The 13,019-nt window shown below is 35.4% G+C and overlaps 1 protein-coding gene across 1 annotated transcript; it reads right to left on the reverse strand.

Annotated features, from left to right (window-relative positions):
- Positions 1–6,817: 6,817 nt before the first annotated feature.
- LOC140787058 (FRIGIDA-like protein 4a) lies at positions 6,818–12,422 on the reverse strand. The gene is made up of 4 exons (XM_073135808.1): positions 12,268–12,422; positions 8,846–9,876; positions 8,459–8,628; positions 6,818–7,488 (listed from the first exon to the last, which is right to left on the reverse strand). Exons 2-4 carry the CDS (start codon positions 9,873–9,875, stop codon positions 6,919–6,921), a joined length of 1,770 nt encoding a protein of 589 aa, XP_072991909.1. The 5' UTR covers position 9,876; positions 12,268–12,422; the 3' UTR covers positions 6,818–6,918.
- Between the last annotated feature and the right edge of the window lie 597 nt (positions 12,423–13,019).

The raw sequence follows: 13,019 nt of genomic DNA on the forward strand, positions 1-13,019 counted from the left end.
TACAAAGTCACATCTAACAATATAGATGGGCATTTAAAGCCATAAGAAGATTGCATGTGGATATATATATATATACAGTAGTAGATTCACACTGCCATGCACCAACCCGTACGTAATAAGTTGATAATATATATATATATATATATAGATATGTGGGATAGACTATGGCCCACTCGTGTATGAATCCCTTGACCAGCAGTAATGATAATAAAAGCCATGCATGCATCTCTCTCAAACCTTAATTGGCACTGCTACATGGAGAGTAACGTGAATAGCACTTCTATGGCCCTACGCCAGAGACATGAGGAGAGAAATCCTTGAGAGAGAGATATTCTTTTTTCTTTGAGATTTTTTTTTTTAATCTCTTACTTTCCTCTCTTTTTTAACATAAGTACTTGTGTCGTCGTTAAAAAGGATTATCATATGTGAATATTTTTTAGTTTGAATCTTAGCGGTATCGGTTTTAAATCGAAACATCGATTAAGTTTTTATTTCTCTCTGCTTTTCCCATAAGTTGGCTTAGCTTCGGTGGTAGAATATTAATAGAATTGGATAAAAATAAATTCTAAATTATTAAATCTTTATGATGAAAATAGTGAGAATATAGCGTGCAAAGTGCAAACCCACACAAATACATTGATAGTCAAGGCAACGGTAATGTGTAAAGATCTGCTCTTTCTGAATGGACAAAACCTAGTACTCTAATATCTGCTTTGAGTCTTGACTATATGATGCTGGCTAATATTATCAATGGAACTTGCTCTGCATCTTAGCCAGTTTGACTCCATCACTGATGATATTATAATACAAATTCATAGTTTCTTAAATTATAAAATTAATTATATTTTTTAATAAAACTAATCAAGCAGCTAATTGACTAGCTAACCAAGATATGACTTATTTTCTCTTATGCTCTTCAACTCAACTCTATTAGGAGCTTTTCATAGCTAATCTTATTAAACCATTTAGTCATTTTTCTAAATGAAAGAGAAAAAAGAAATATTAGCTTGAGCTTTGGCGCAAATTGCGGTAATGGCTTGTCTTTGAGCGAATATTTCTTCCTACCAAGTGGATTATTTAATTTCCATGGCAAATAAATTTATAAGATTAGAAAGCCATAATATGCTAATGGCTCACAATCATACCTAAGGATAAAAGAATTAAGAGAAATTATGTCACTAAGGTCTAAGATTCGTTAAATTAGTAAGGTTTATGGACCACACCTACCATACCATGCCAAGAGTAACAACCAAATGGGACATGAAAATGATCTATTCCACATGCTAATATATATATATATATATATATATTCTTCTTTTTTTCTTTGGTTAGTTATAGGGGGGGAGGATATGGTAGGCAAGGAGTTAGTGATTGAAAGACTTTTTGGAAATTAGATTGTTATTGTGGAAGTCTACCAACTATTGATTAAAAGTTTAACAAACTTGATGGGCTATGTCTAGCTATTAGTCAAAGGTTGTTGTGTCTCCTTATTATAAGGTTTCTTCTATAGCACTAATTATATTATTATATTCTTATTAAAAGAGAAAAAGGAACCCTTGTTGTGATGCACTTGGAGATAACTACTCTTTTTTCTTCTTTTTAAGAATTAAAATATTTATGAATTATGGGTAGATAAAAAAAAAAGGTAGAGGCCTTTGTTTGATATATAAGTTGGATAGTTTGACTAACTATTCTTAAAAATGAGTCATGGTGGCCCAAATTATATACATATAATATTTTAGTGAAAATTTAATCATATTTTAACTCGGACGCCTATGAGAAATTTGTATTTTATGATCTATATCATGGGCTAGTATGATCCAACAAGTGAGCTATATTTTTCAATATCATTATTTAAATCTCAATTATAAATTATACTTTTGACTATACGTATAAGCAATCTCACTTTTACCACCGCAGTTCAGTAGGATTGATATATTGACACGCATCTAGAAACTATCATAATGACTCATATAAAATCTACCCACTATGAATTCCAACTCTTATAGTATTATTATTGTCGCAAGTAAAACTTGAATTCTCTCTAAAAAATTGAAAAAAAGGAAAAAACAAAACTTGAATTTGATCCAAGTTTGGGGTAAGGAAAATTGAAATTTGAAACCTATTTCAAAATTTTCAATTGTATTATATTGGTGCTGTTGTATCAACCAACAACGGACTGCCAAGTGGTGGCCCCATATGGGTGCAGGAAATTCCTGCAACCGATGGTCCACCATCTTATCCGGTGCATGTGCTCCTCCGCCTCGGAAGTCGTGACGGTTCCCTTAGATGTGGGGGCTCCACCGGGTCGGATCCGCTAATTCCACCGGGTCGGATCCATTAATCGGGTGGGGAAACCAACTCCGCTATGCCGTGACCTCTACGGCAGGTAACTGGTCCAGAGCACCATAATAAATGGGGTTCCTTTTTTAGTTGGGACACATCACCCGACCAAATCACTCTCGGAAATTTAACCTACGTGTAAGGCTACCCTTTCATTGGGTTCATAACAACAACAACAACAAAAAATTAAAAGAAAAGGAATTTGATGATGTGGACTCCTATTTAATTTTCACCGCTCCGGCTAAAATATAAGTTATAATATTCAATAAAATATTTAATTAGGGAGTTATATGCCTATAGTTTTAAGTCTGTTCTCATTTTATGTATGTATTAGAGAGAGTTCGTTATTTTTGTTTAGCCTATAATTAACCAATAAATTTATAATTTATTAATAAAAAAATATGTGTTATGAACCGGCTTGATCCGATCTGTAACGGTTCTGAATTAGATTGAGGACGTGACTTCCGAAGAAAGCTGCGGATGATTGAGCCGTTGGATCTTCTTGAATTTTGGATATGTTGTCGCTCTTAAAAAGAGCTTTTCAACGAATCTAAGATCACAGGGTTTGGATGGTTAAATCTTGAGATAAACCCTAGCTTTCTTCAATGGCTAGATAGGTGCTAGATTAATTCCTTAGCTTGATAGCCTTCAATAAGTGCTAGGTTAATTCTTTGGTATGAAGGGGGAGAAATTGTTATAAAAAAAGGGAGATTAGGAGTTAGAGGAAGCATACCAAAGACTTAGTGTCAATGCCATTTTCAATTATTAAATTCCCCTCCAATTAGGGTTTACTCTTTAAAATCCTAACAAACCAACTAAAGTAGTCTTGCTTATCTTTTCGGATTAACCCTTCATTTTGACACAAATAGATTCCGAAGAAGTGAATATCAAAGTTATAGATGTGGAGATTGGTGAGAAGTCGTGAATACTATAGTTGTAGATTTGGAAGTTTGTGATCTTATCCAACTGGTTTAATATTATTCGGATATTCGTAGAATATTCTACAAATATTTTTCCGAAATTGCACATGAATTTAGCTAATCAAATAAAATCATAACGCTCTAACTAAATCAAATAAGGTACTTATATTCAATCCATTGAGCCCAATGCCCCTATAATGTGACCTGATTTGATCCGGTTCGCATTAGTATGTTGTCATATGTATGTTACAAAATAATTATTTATTTCGTAAGTATAGAATTTTCTTCCAAATAAGACAAGTCCATAATATATAAGGTGGTTTTGATTTTTTTTTTGTTGCTAACTTTGATAATGATTTTTATGTACGTGTACAAATTATAATATAGTTCCGTAAATAAGTTTAAAACTCACTTACACCTACTTGACTACAATGTTTAAGAGCAGGATTTAAAATAAACAAAAATTGAGGTTTCCCTCAAATTAAATGATAAAAATAATTTTTTCTTAACTAAGATAAATAGACGAGCACCATAGAGGTAATTATTTATCAATCGGTTTAATAAAGATACATCGATTAAGATCCTCAAGAGCATAATGTGAATATAAAAATTTTAAAAGGATATTACTAGTTCAAAAGGTAATTACTATTTTTTAAATAAATTACCTTGGGTATTATTTTTTTATAATTATATTATCTTAATAATTTATCAAGTTAAATATATATATATATATCAGAATTAGAGTATTAATGTCTTTTTAATAATTAACTTGATGAAAGTTTAGTTAACTTTATATCTTTGATTATTTTTCTATTATTTACATATATATTTTATTAGTAAAAGATTAATTTAAACTGAAATTTAATACCAGATAGAGATATAGAATTATATTTAAATTGAACTCTATCTCCAAATAATCAAATTAAAATTATTTAGTATTAAATAATATCTCATATAATTAAGGCATAATTATATCTATCATAATCATATCTAATAAAAAAAATTAGAAAGTTAGGCACACTTAATCTTGACCACTATGCCCCTTTTTTACTTAATGTGATTTTGGAATCAAAATTATTGAAATATTTGCCAAAATAGAAACCTAAAAAAGGAGTAGGCAGGACATAATTAATACCATCCATTTTTCCCATGATGTGAATAATGGCAACTATGTGAAACTAAACCTAGGAAACAAAAAAAGCCCACCTAGTTTTAAATTTAAAGTTATGTGATGAATGATAAGGTCATGTAGGATTGTCCCCCCTCCCATGGGGCATGTCATGTCCACCATGCATTGCCTCTGCTCTCATGGTTCTCTCCTTTGCCTAATTAAATTGCATTCAAACATGTCAGTAAAGTAACAGAGGAAAAAATAAAAAAAATAAAAATAAAATAAAAAAAAGGGGAGAGGAGGAGGAGTAATAATAAAGCGAAAGGGAAAGCTAGTCCCTTGGGAGTAAAGCTCTATCTATCTTTTCATATGATCTTATATCGATCGAGTGTGGGGGCTCTCTTTTAGGGCATGCATGGTGGTAGAAGAGAAGAATCCAATGTTGGTAAAAAGAAGAGAGAGAGAGAGATGGACATACATACAAGTGTGTCTTTGCTGGTAGTATAAGTATAAGGGATCAAAGCCCAGCAGATCCATAAGGCCCATGGGCCTTAACATGGCCTATTGGGCTGATATTTTTTAAGGGTGGGGGGGTATAATTATACGTAGATTTTTATTTTTCTGGACCCTGGGATATTAAATCACATGACCTCTTGGTTGTAGGGCTGTCAAAATAATCCAAGCTCGGCTTGAAAATGAGTTGAATCGAACTTGATATTCAAATAGGCTTAAAATATACTCTATAATTCTGTATATTCTAAGATTTACTTAAGTGCATTATTATGTACTTTGATTTTATAGAGTTTAATTCTAAATTTTGATTCTATTAGTTTATATTTTTAAATTAGGCCTTATTTTAAGCTTCATTCGAGCCTAAATCTAGTCATCCTCAAAATTTAGCTTGAATTGATTAATACTTGAAATTATTTATTGATCAGCCGAAATAAGCTCGAATTGAAATAATTTCAATTTAAGCTTAATCACAAATATAGACTCAAAATTAATTTTAATTCAAGCTTGATCAAGCTCGGCTCGATTACACCCCCTAGTTAGTTGTGGTGGTTTCCGACCGCTTGCGGTAAGCAATCAACCTTATCACAAAGATGTAATCTAATAATCAAAATTATTTTAATATAAGTTTAAGCCTACACCAAAAGCCCTAAGCCCCCAAAAGAGAAAGATGCATTTCAAGTTTGAAGTAAAAAACATATGACATACATTATTGGTTTGTAATCTAACAACTTTAGTTTATGACTCAATAGATTATCTAACATAATATGAGAGTATTATTAGCCAGCTTTTATTCACTTATTTATAGTATCTAGCTAGGAGCATATTCTTTGTTTGTAAAAGTCACTACCGAGTACCAAGAAAAGAGAGAGAGAGAGAGAGAGAAAGAGAGAGAGAAGGGATATACAAAATTAATACAAGTATCCACGTAACAACAAATGAAGGTGGTAACTCTAAAGACAACATAAAGGACAGAAACGCATGTACAATGTTGTAGATTGCATCCAGATCTTCTATTATCTCTCTTTATTGAATCAAAACAAACAAAAAGTGCATGCAGCTGCTATAACCTACTGGACTCGTACCTGCTCAAGTTTCTCCTCTCAACCATGCATGCATGTGACTCACTACGTACGTACGTACGTACGAGAGAGAGAGAGAGAGGAGAGAGTCACGTTGAATGATTTTCTCTAAATGGTACAATAATTATATTAAAGTAATAGAAATAAATTATGAACTTAAGTATTTAAGTCTATTGTGGTTTAGACTAAATTGTAATTATAAGATTTCATAAGTTGCTAAATAGATGAACCTACTCGTAATATCCTTAAATCAGAATATGTTTATGTGGGTAAATAAATTTTTTATGTCCTCGTTATTGGTTGACTAACCGTTGTAATTTACTCTGGACTACAAGGGTACGTGGCAGAATTCTGTGAGTCCTAGTGCGAGGTGAGGTGCTCCAGTCCAAGGCCCTGGTGAAGGTCAACAAGAAGACCAAGAAGCTAAGTTGGTTAGTTTGATCTTTTCCTTGCTATCTAATGTAATGGTGTTGGTTTTTGATGTATCTAAGTTGGTATCTAGTATGGGTAATAAAGTTCCAAGTATGATGGTAATGAGCAATAAACAGCAGACATGCATGGGGATAAATTATAGTTTATCTATAGTCCAGACAAAATTATAACAGTTAAATTTTTCATCCAAAACTAACGGTATTTTATTAGTACCAATATTCCTCACTATGAATCAATAACAAAATAATTTTCCCAAGTTATCACTGTATCCAATCCTGACCCTCCCCAGAACCTAAAAGGCAAATGTAGTACCTATGGAGAACATGGACTACAAATGAGATTGCAGAATGTCAATTGCCAAATAGAGGAAAATGCAAGTTTCACAGATTTAGCCATAGCTAGGCATGAAAGATTTACGATGCACACGAAATAGATTCCATTAGTTAACTACTGATGAACACCAAAAGCTTTTTAACTTCTCATATTCCTACTTATCAAGTGAAGGACAGAGTATTCCAAGTTACATGTAAGATTGGTGAGAGGATTGATAACCAGAACTAGCGTAGCTTCCGTAAATAGATGAAGCAGGTTGCTGTCCAGTACCGACGTAATTACTGTAGTTGCCTGAAGCAGACTGCAAACCAGCACCAGCATAGGCCCCGTAATTTGGAGCTGCGTTATACAGGACAGAAGGGGGAACTCTCTCATCAGGGTAGTGATATGGCCTTTGGACATTTGCTTGTTGGCCATATGTAGCATGGATAGGCGCCTCATACATTAGCGGAGCACTGTAAGGGTATCTCTCAGCACCCCCTGTGTAGTATCCTCTCCCTTCGACGGGCATAGGTGGGAGCCGCCTGTTATCAGCAGCAGCAGCAGATCTGCGAGGAGTGTATCCACCAGTTGATCGAGGCCTTTTCTGTTGAAACTTGGGGCCTTCTGCTGTTCGTTTCTTATCAGTTTTAGATATCTCAAGATGAGCGAGACGCTTCTGGAGAGGATCAAGGGGGTACTCGCTTTGGAGCTTGTACTCTTCGATACACTTAATGACACCCCTTAGTGCACTTAGCTCTTGCGAACATGGGTCCTTCTGAACAGGGTTACATTTAATTATCAGTAAGTTATTTTGATGTGAGAGATAATGACATTGAAGAAACATGATATAGATCAGGTAGACAAAAAGGTAATACTCTATACATGTAACTAAAAGAAATCAACAAAAGGGCATGATTTCAAATGTAGAGCCTGTCATTTGTCTTGTACTGAGCAATGACAACCAATGTTTCAAGCACTCTCTAAGCTTCCCTTTAAACAACAATATAGCATTACCTCATTTTTCTGTATCCTTTTAAGAAACCTCACACGGCATGTCTCAACTCCAAAATTCAATCTAAATACCTATAAATGTGAGCCAATTCCGCTCTCCTTCCAAAATACCTACAAATGTGTGCCAATTCCCTTCTCTTCTGAGTTCCCCATATTTTAAACAAAAAACATAAGGATCGTGATATTTATGATACCGACCACTATAATTCTATAAAGAAAAGAGAAATGAACCATTTTTACTCTTATCATAATCACGAAATTACAGTACAATTTTACCGATACAGTAGAAGTATTATTTGTGTGATCTCAACATGAACCATATTGAATGGTAAACAAAAAGGAAAAAGAATAATGCATCTGCCATCTCAAGGAGGAAGAGAGGCAAACCACCATCTATTCACCCACTAACTCCCCATAGAATTTCACCTATGTTTGAAGTTCAGACTACACACCCATTTACACAATGATTGAACATTAAAAAATTTGTAAGTGTACCCTAGTGTGGGTGTCCCCTTCTAATACAGGACCAGGCTTTATAGACAGCCTTATCCTACAAAACAAATTAGAACAAGGATAAGATGTGGACTTCTCGGGACAACTTCAGGAGTCCTATGAAGTATCAACAAGGCACAGCTAGCTTCACTCCAACCATGCAAGCAGATGGACATCACAAATCATGCATATTGCATATTTATGTTCTACTACTCTACACACTAGATATGATGAATACTGACCTGCAAACTAGCTGCGCTAATGTCCCCATTATTTTCTTGTAAACTCTTCAATTCCTCCAAGCATGACTTCAACAAAGGCACAGGAGGAAAGCTCTCAGTAAGCTCAAAGGCATGTATAAAATGAACTGCATCAATCTGTCTGCCTCTTTTGACCAAAGCTTCGACCACAGCTGCAAAAAGCAGATGTCAACTTCACAAAACAAATGTCAACTAATATCACAAGGCAGACCAACAGTGTTTATCCTAGTTTTCATTGCAATCTTTCATATTCGAGCAATTGTTTTCTAGAATAAGTGTAATCCTTAGATTTCCTTTTCAGCCACCCGTAGTGGGCGACCTAAGAAATGAGTCACTGAAACCCTTACGGTCGTTCAGTTGGATACCAACCTGGCACTTTTTGTGTTAATCCAACAAAACGGCAAAGCTCAGGAGACTGCCTGCGACGAGAGACAGCAACTACGAGCTTGCACAATTCGTCTTCATCAAACTCTGATGCAATGCAAAAAGTTGCAAGAAGCTGCAGGAAAGCTTGTGCTTCAAATGAAAATCCATTAGAAGCATCTACATCCATAATAGCCAACTTGGCCTTCCACTCATCAGCAATTGCCTTGGCCTGCTGCTTAATTTCAGCACTCATAGGGTGATCAACACCCGATTCGGTCATCCTCAATAGAGGAGCCGCAGATTCCATCAATGCAAGACAGCTTCTGCGCAGGCCCTGAAGGGCACCGTCCTCATTCTCTTGTGAATTAGATTGGTCCATAGGGTAGAAGCTCTCTAAGGAATCCAGCACCAAGCGTGCTGGTTCAGTTGCATATTTCAATGCGACAGAAAGTTCCTCGCGAAGGGTAGCAAGGTTTTTCTTATTTTCTGAAATAAATTTCAGGAGGCCTTTTGCATCCATCTGTTCACAAAGTTGTTGCAATTGAAGTCGGGGCTTTACCTTTACTTCAGCTTCAGTTGATTCACCTGATCCTTTATCTGGTATATTGGAATCAATCAGTGAGGCGCTCACCTTTTTCTCTTTGCTCCCCTTGACATCAACGAGTTCAGGAATTGCCACTTTGTATTTCCGGCGAGCTTCTGCTATGGCAGAGACAGCATCATCTCTCAGCTCCTGAAGACGTTGCAAGGAAGAGTGCTCCTTTGCAGAAACATCAGCCTCCTTTTCCGCAATCAATGCACGAGTCTCAGACTGCTTTTCTTCAAATGCCCTCTGCTTCACTTCTAATTCATCCAACTTGTCCTTGAAGGACCTGTCAAGGTTAAGAAAGTGTTCTTTGATTTTGTCCCAATGGATCTTGCTCTGTAAAGATGTCTCCCCATGAGATTCCAGCTCATCAAATGCCTTTTCAAGCTGTTCCAGCATCGGCATTGCTGATTCAATGCCCATAGCAACTTTTCCAGCATCTTCCATGCTACCAGCAATGTGAATTATGCATCAGTCAGTATAGTAATAGAAGACAATGGCCTAAGACAAAAGAGAAGATCGGATTGTACAAAATAATGATTATATAAAAGGGTGTTCTAGTATACAAGGCTCCTGCCTCGAAGGGGCTAGGTCAAATTTTGAATTTGAAGCTCTCAAAAATCCAAAAGTTTGCAACAATGGGCAAACAAAAATATGACTTTGGTTACATTCAGTGATAGTTCCATTTTCTAACTGAACCCTCTTTTTACAATCAAAGGAATAAACTATTTCTTTTCATTACACATATGCAGCCTGTGGGCCTGACACAAGGTCATAATTTTAGGAATCTTAGCTTTAGGTTACAAGGCATACAAGTATTGGCATTTGCAATTCTAGGAAACTTTAGTTCCCCTTAGTCAAGTATTTTTCCAGTTATGAATCAGGTTAAAGACTTACAGGAGGATGTTTGGTTACAATATTTAATCCAGTATCACATGCTTGCTCTAGCTCTTGTTTTCTCCATTTTTCTCGTACTATTTTTAGTAAGAACAGAAAGAACAAAAAAATACAAAATAAAACCACTAGGGCAATCATAAGAAGGCAAATTTGCATCTTTGTCCCCATCCATGTTTTCTGGCATTAATCAAAATAGGTGTAATGTATCTCAGATTCCCTATTCCTTTGCTACCTATATCATAGTGCTTCACAGATAAATCATTACTATAGGCTGAAGTCCAGAAGTCTAAAGACACTTAATGAGTACAACATATCTTTGCTCCCCTTAATCCAAGATATCCAAGATAATTACTACAGAAGAATGCTCAGCTGATGTAATTATGCTAGCAAGTCAATGCCCTTTAAGTGTAAAGGAAATGGAAATGGTAAGAACTGGCAACCCTTTCATTAGGCACTTCAAGTGTATGACAAACTAATAATCATCACACTAAATTCCTAAAGGTGGCTCACAGAAACAAGATTTCCATCATTCCCAAACATGAACCAATGAGCCACACAAGACCCATTCTCAATGATGACATCTTCATAAGGAATTCCTACATACTGTTGGAGTCTACACTCTACACCGAGTTTTGTGGCAAGAAAAAACGTGCCAGAATTTTTCTATGATCCTAAATATGCATTATTCAAGAATACTGCATCAAAGTTTTATATTCTACAACTTAGCAAGAAATGAAAATCCAGAGGGCAACCATAACTCAAAATGAAAAAGAAGCATCACATAGTTCATCCAAGGTTCACTATTTCACTATTAAGTAGCACACAACCAAACTGATCTGATATACCTCTAGGTGCAAACTTCAGCTGAAACAGGGTTAATCTGCCAAAGTTATCCATGAACGATTAAAATGGCCTAAAACTAACTGATATCAGGAAAACTGACCAATGACCAAAACTGCTTTCTTTCAGCTAAACTGATCATACCTATCTACTCCAAGAAAACTGCTTTTTTTTATACTCTAATACTTAGAAGCACTTCAACATAAAAACTTTCATCCTAATTCTCCAAAACTAATTAAGCATATCATGCATGATATTTTTCACAACCTATTCTACAGTAAATAGGTTCACGTCAGGGATGATAATCTAAATAGCAGGCCACTTAATGTGTCAGATGCTTAGATACTTCCTTTAATCATACAGCCATACAGGTTAATTCAAATGCAATATAAATCCAATATAGCTTAGACTAAATGACCAACTTAGGATAAAGACAACGAATATATACACCTACATGGAACCACGGAATAATTTCATCAATTATCTATCAAATGTTGCCACATCCAGTAAATCTATTGACAGAAGAAGATGAAAAAAGTCCAAATTTTCCAGTTAAAAAATGAGCTACAAGGATACATATAAAGAAAGAGTAACAAAAACATTATACTGGGGCTATTCTTTAACTCAGATTAAGAGGAAAAACATATCTTGCTTAATGCCCCCTTGACCAAGTGATCCTAATACAAGCATTCCAGCCAGAAATAAGAACTATTCGACGCAGTTCATCTTTTAGGTTCTAAAGGAAGGCTACCTCTCAAGGCACCCATGAGAATATAGTCTACAAAAAAACCTCTAATTCTACCTTACTATCTCGGCTACAAGCTGTGACTTACCTGAGCTCATGTGATTAAGAAAAGGCCAATCACATCAGAAAAATTAAAGAAGTAACAGAAGACACTCTACTACGCGGTCCATTCCAAAGACATTTCTATGGATTTCTCTCTACTCGTAAAGAAGGCATCAATCAACTCCACAGAAGAATTCACAGCATCCAATAAAAAGCCACAATGACGAATTTGTCCGGATAAAAGCGTCTCTAGAAACCCTTATTTTAGACAAACAAATCAAAATTGGGCTAAGGGATAGAAAATTAGATCCATACCTCAAAGACGCGAGCGAGGAGCCAAGAGAAACGAAGGGCAGAAGGTAAAGAGGCTTCAAAACCCTAAAAAGGAGAAGCCTTTGAGGAAGAAGAGGAGGAGCCAACTAGCCAAGGCGTCTGTAGCTTCCGAAATGGATAGAGCTCACACGTGCAGGAGCTTTTGGTCAGGGGCGGCTCATCGGTTTGCAGCTAAATTGCGGGCCGGATTCTGATCGCCAAATCCAACAAATTTGTTGTCGGATCATTGTTCAAATCTTAATGGTTCTCGGATTTGGATCCAAATACATCAGTTAGTTGCCCAATGTGGATCCAACCACTTAATTAGAATTTGGGATTCGGTGGACCAGGGCAGGTCAATCTTGGCACACCATACACATCTAACGGCTCTGATAATACCCGCTCAAATTCTATACCTCTGCGTTCTCTTTTAAGAGTGATCGGAGTCGTTAACTGCACATATATATAATAATGCACAAACCCTAAAAACATTCTAGATATCCCCCTAATAACTGATAAATTATATTTTATCTCCCCGTGGTTAGATCTGAGTTTACTGTACTCACATATCGTTTACCCCTTATGATTATATTCAAAATAATATTATTACTTTTTTTTCATCATATTTAACTAATCTATGAATTTAGAAATAATATTTTGAGACAAAGTTGTAGATAATTGAAAATAAACTTTTTTGATACAGCTAAAATAATATCGATCAAATTTCGCATAATAAAGATATGATAAAAACATAC

Source organism: Typha latifolia, chromosome 4, assembly GCF_019914945.1.
Source record: "Typha latifolia isolate L0001 chromosome 4, TyphaL0001v2, whole genome shotgun sequence".
Classification (NCBI taxonomy): domain Eukaryota; kingdom Viridiplantae; phylum Streptophyta; class Magnoliopsida; order Poales; family Typhaceae; genus Typha; species Typha latifolia.

Excerpts from the sequence above, each read along its gene's own strand:
- LOC140787058 (XM_073135808.1), bottom strand. The coding sequence starts at position 9,875 with ATGGAAGATGCTGGAAAAGTTGCTATGGGCATTGAATCAGCAATGCCG. Across the intron at positions 8,629-8,845 it reads ATTAACACAAAAAGTGCCAG|CTGTGGTCGAAGCTTTGGTC; the intron begins GTTGGTATCCAA and ends TGCTTTTTGCAG. Across the intron at positions 7,489-8,458 it reads TTAGCGCAGCTAGTTTGCAG|AAGGACCCATGTTCGCAAGA; the intron begins GTCAGTATTCAT and ends AACCCTGTTCAG.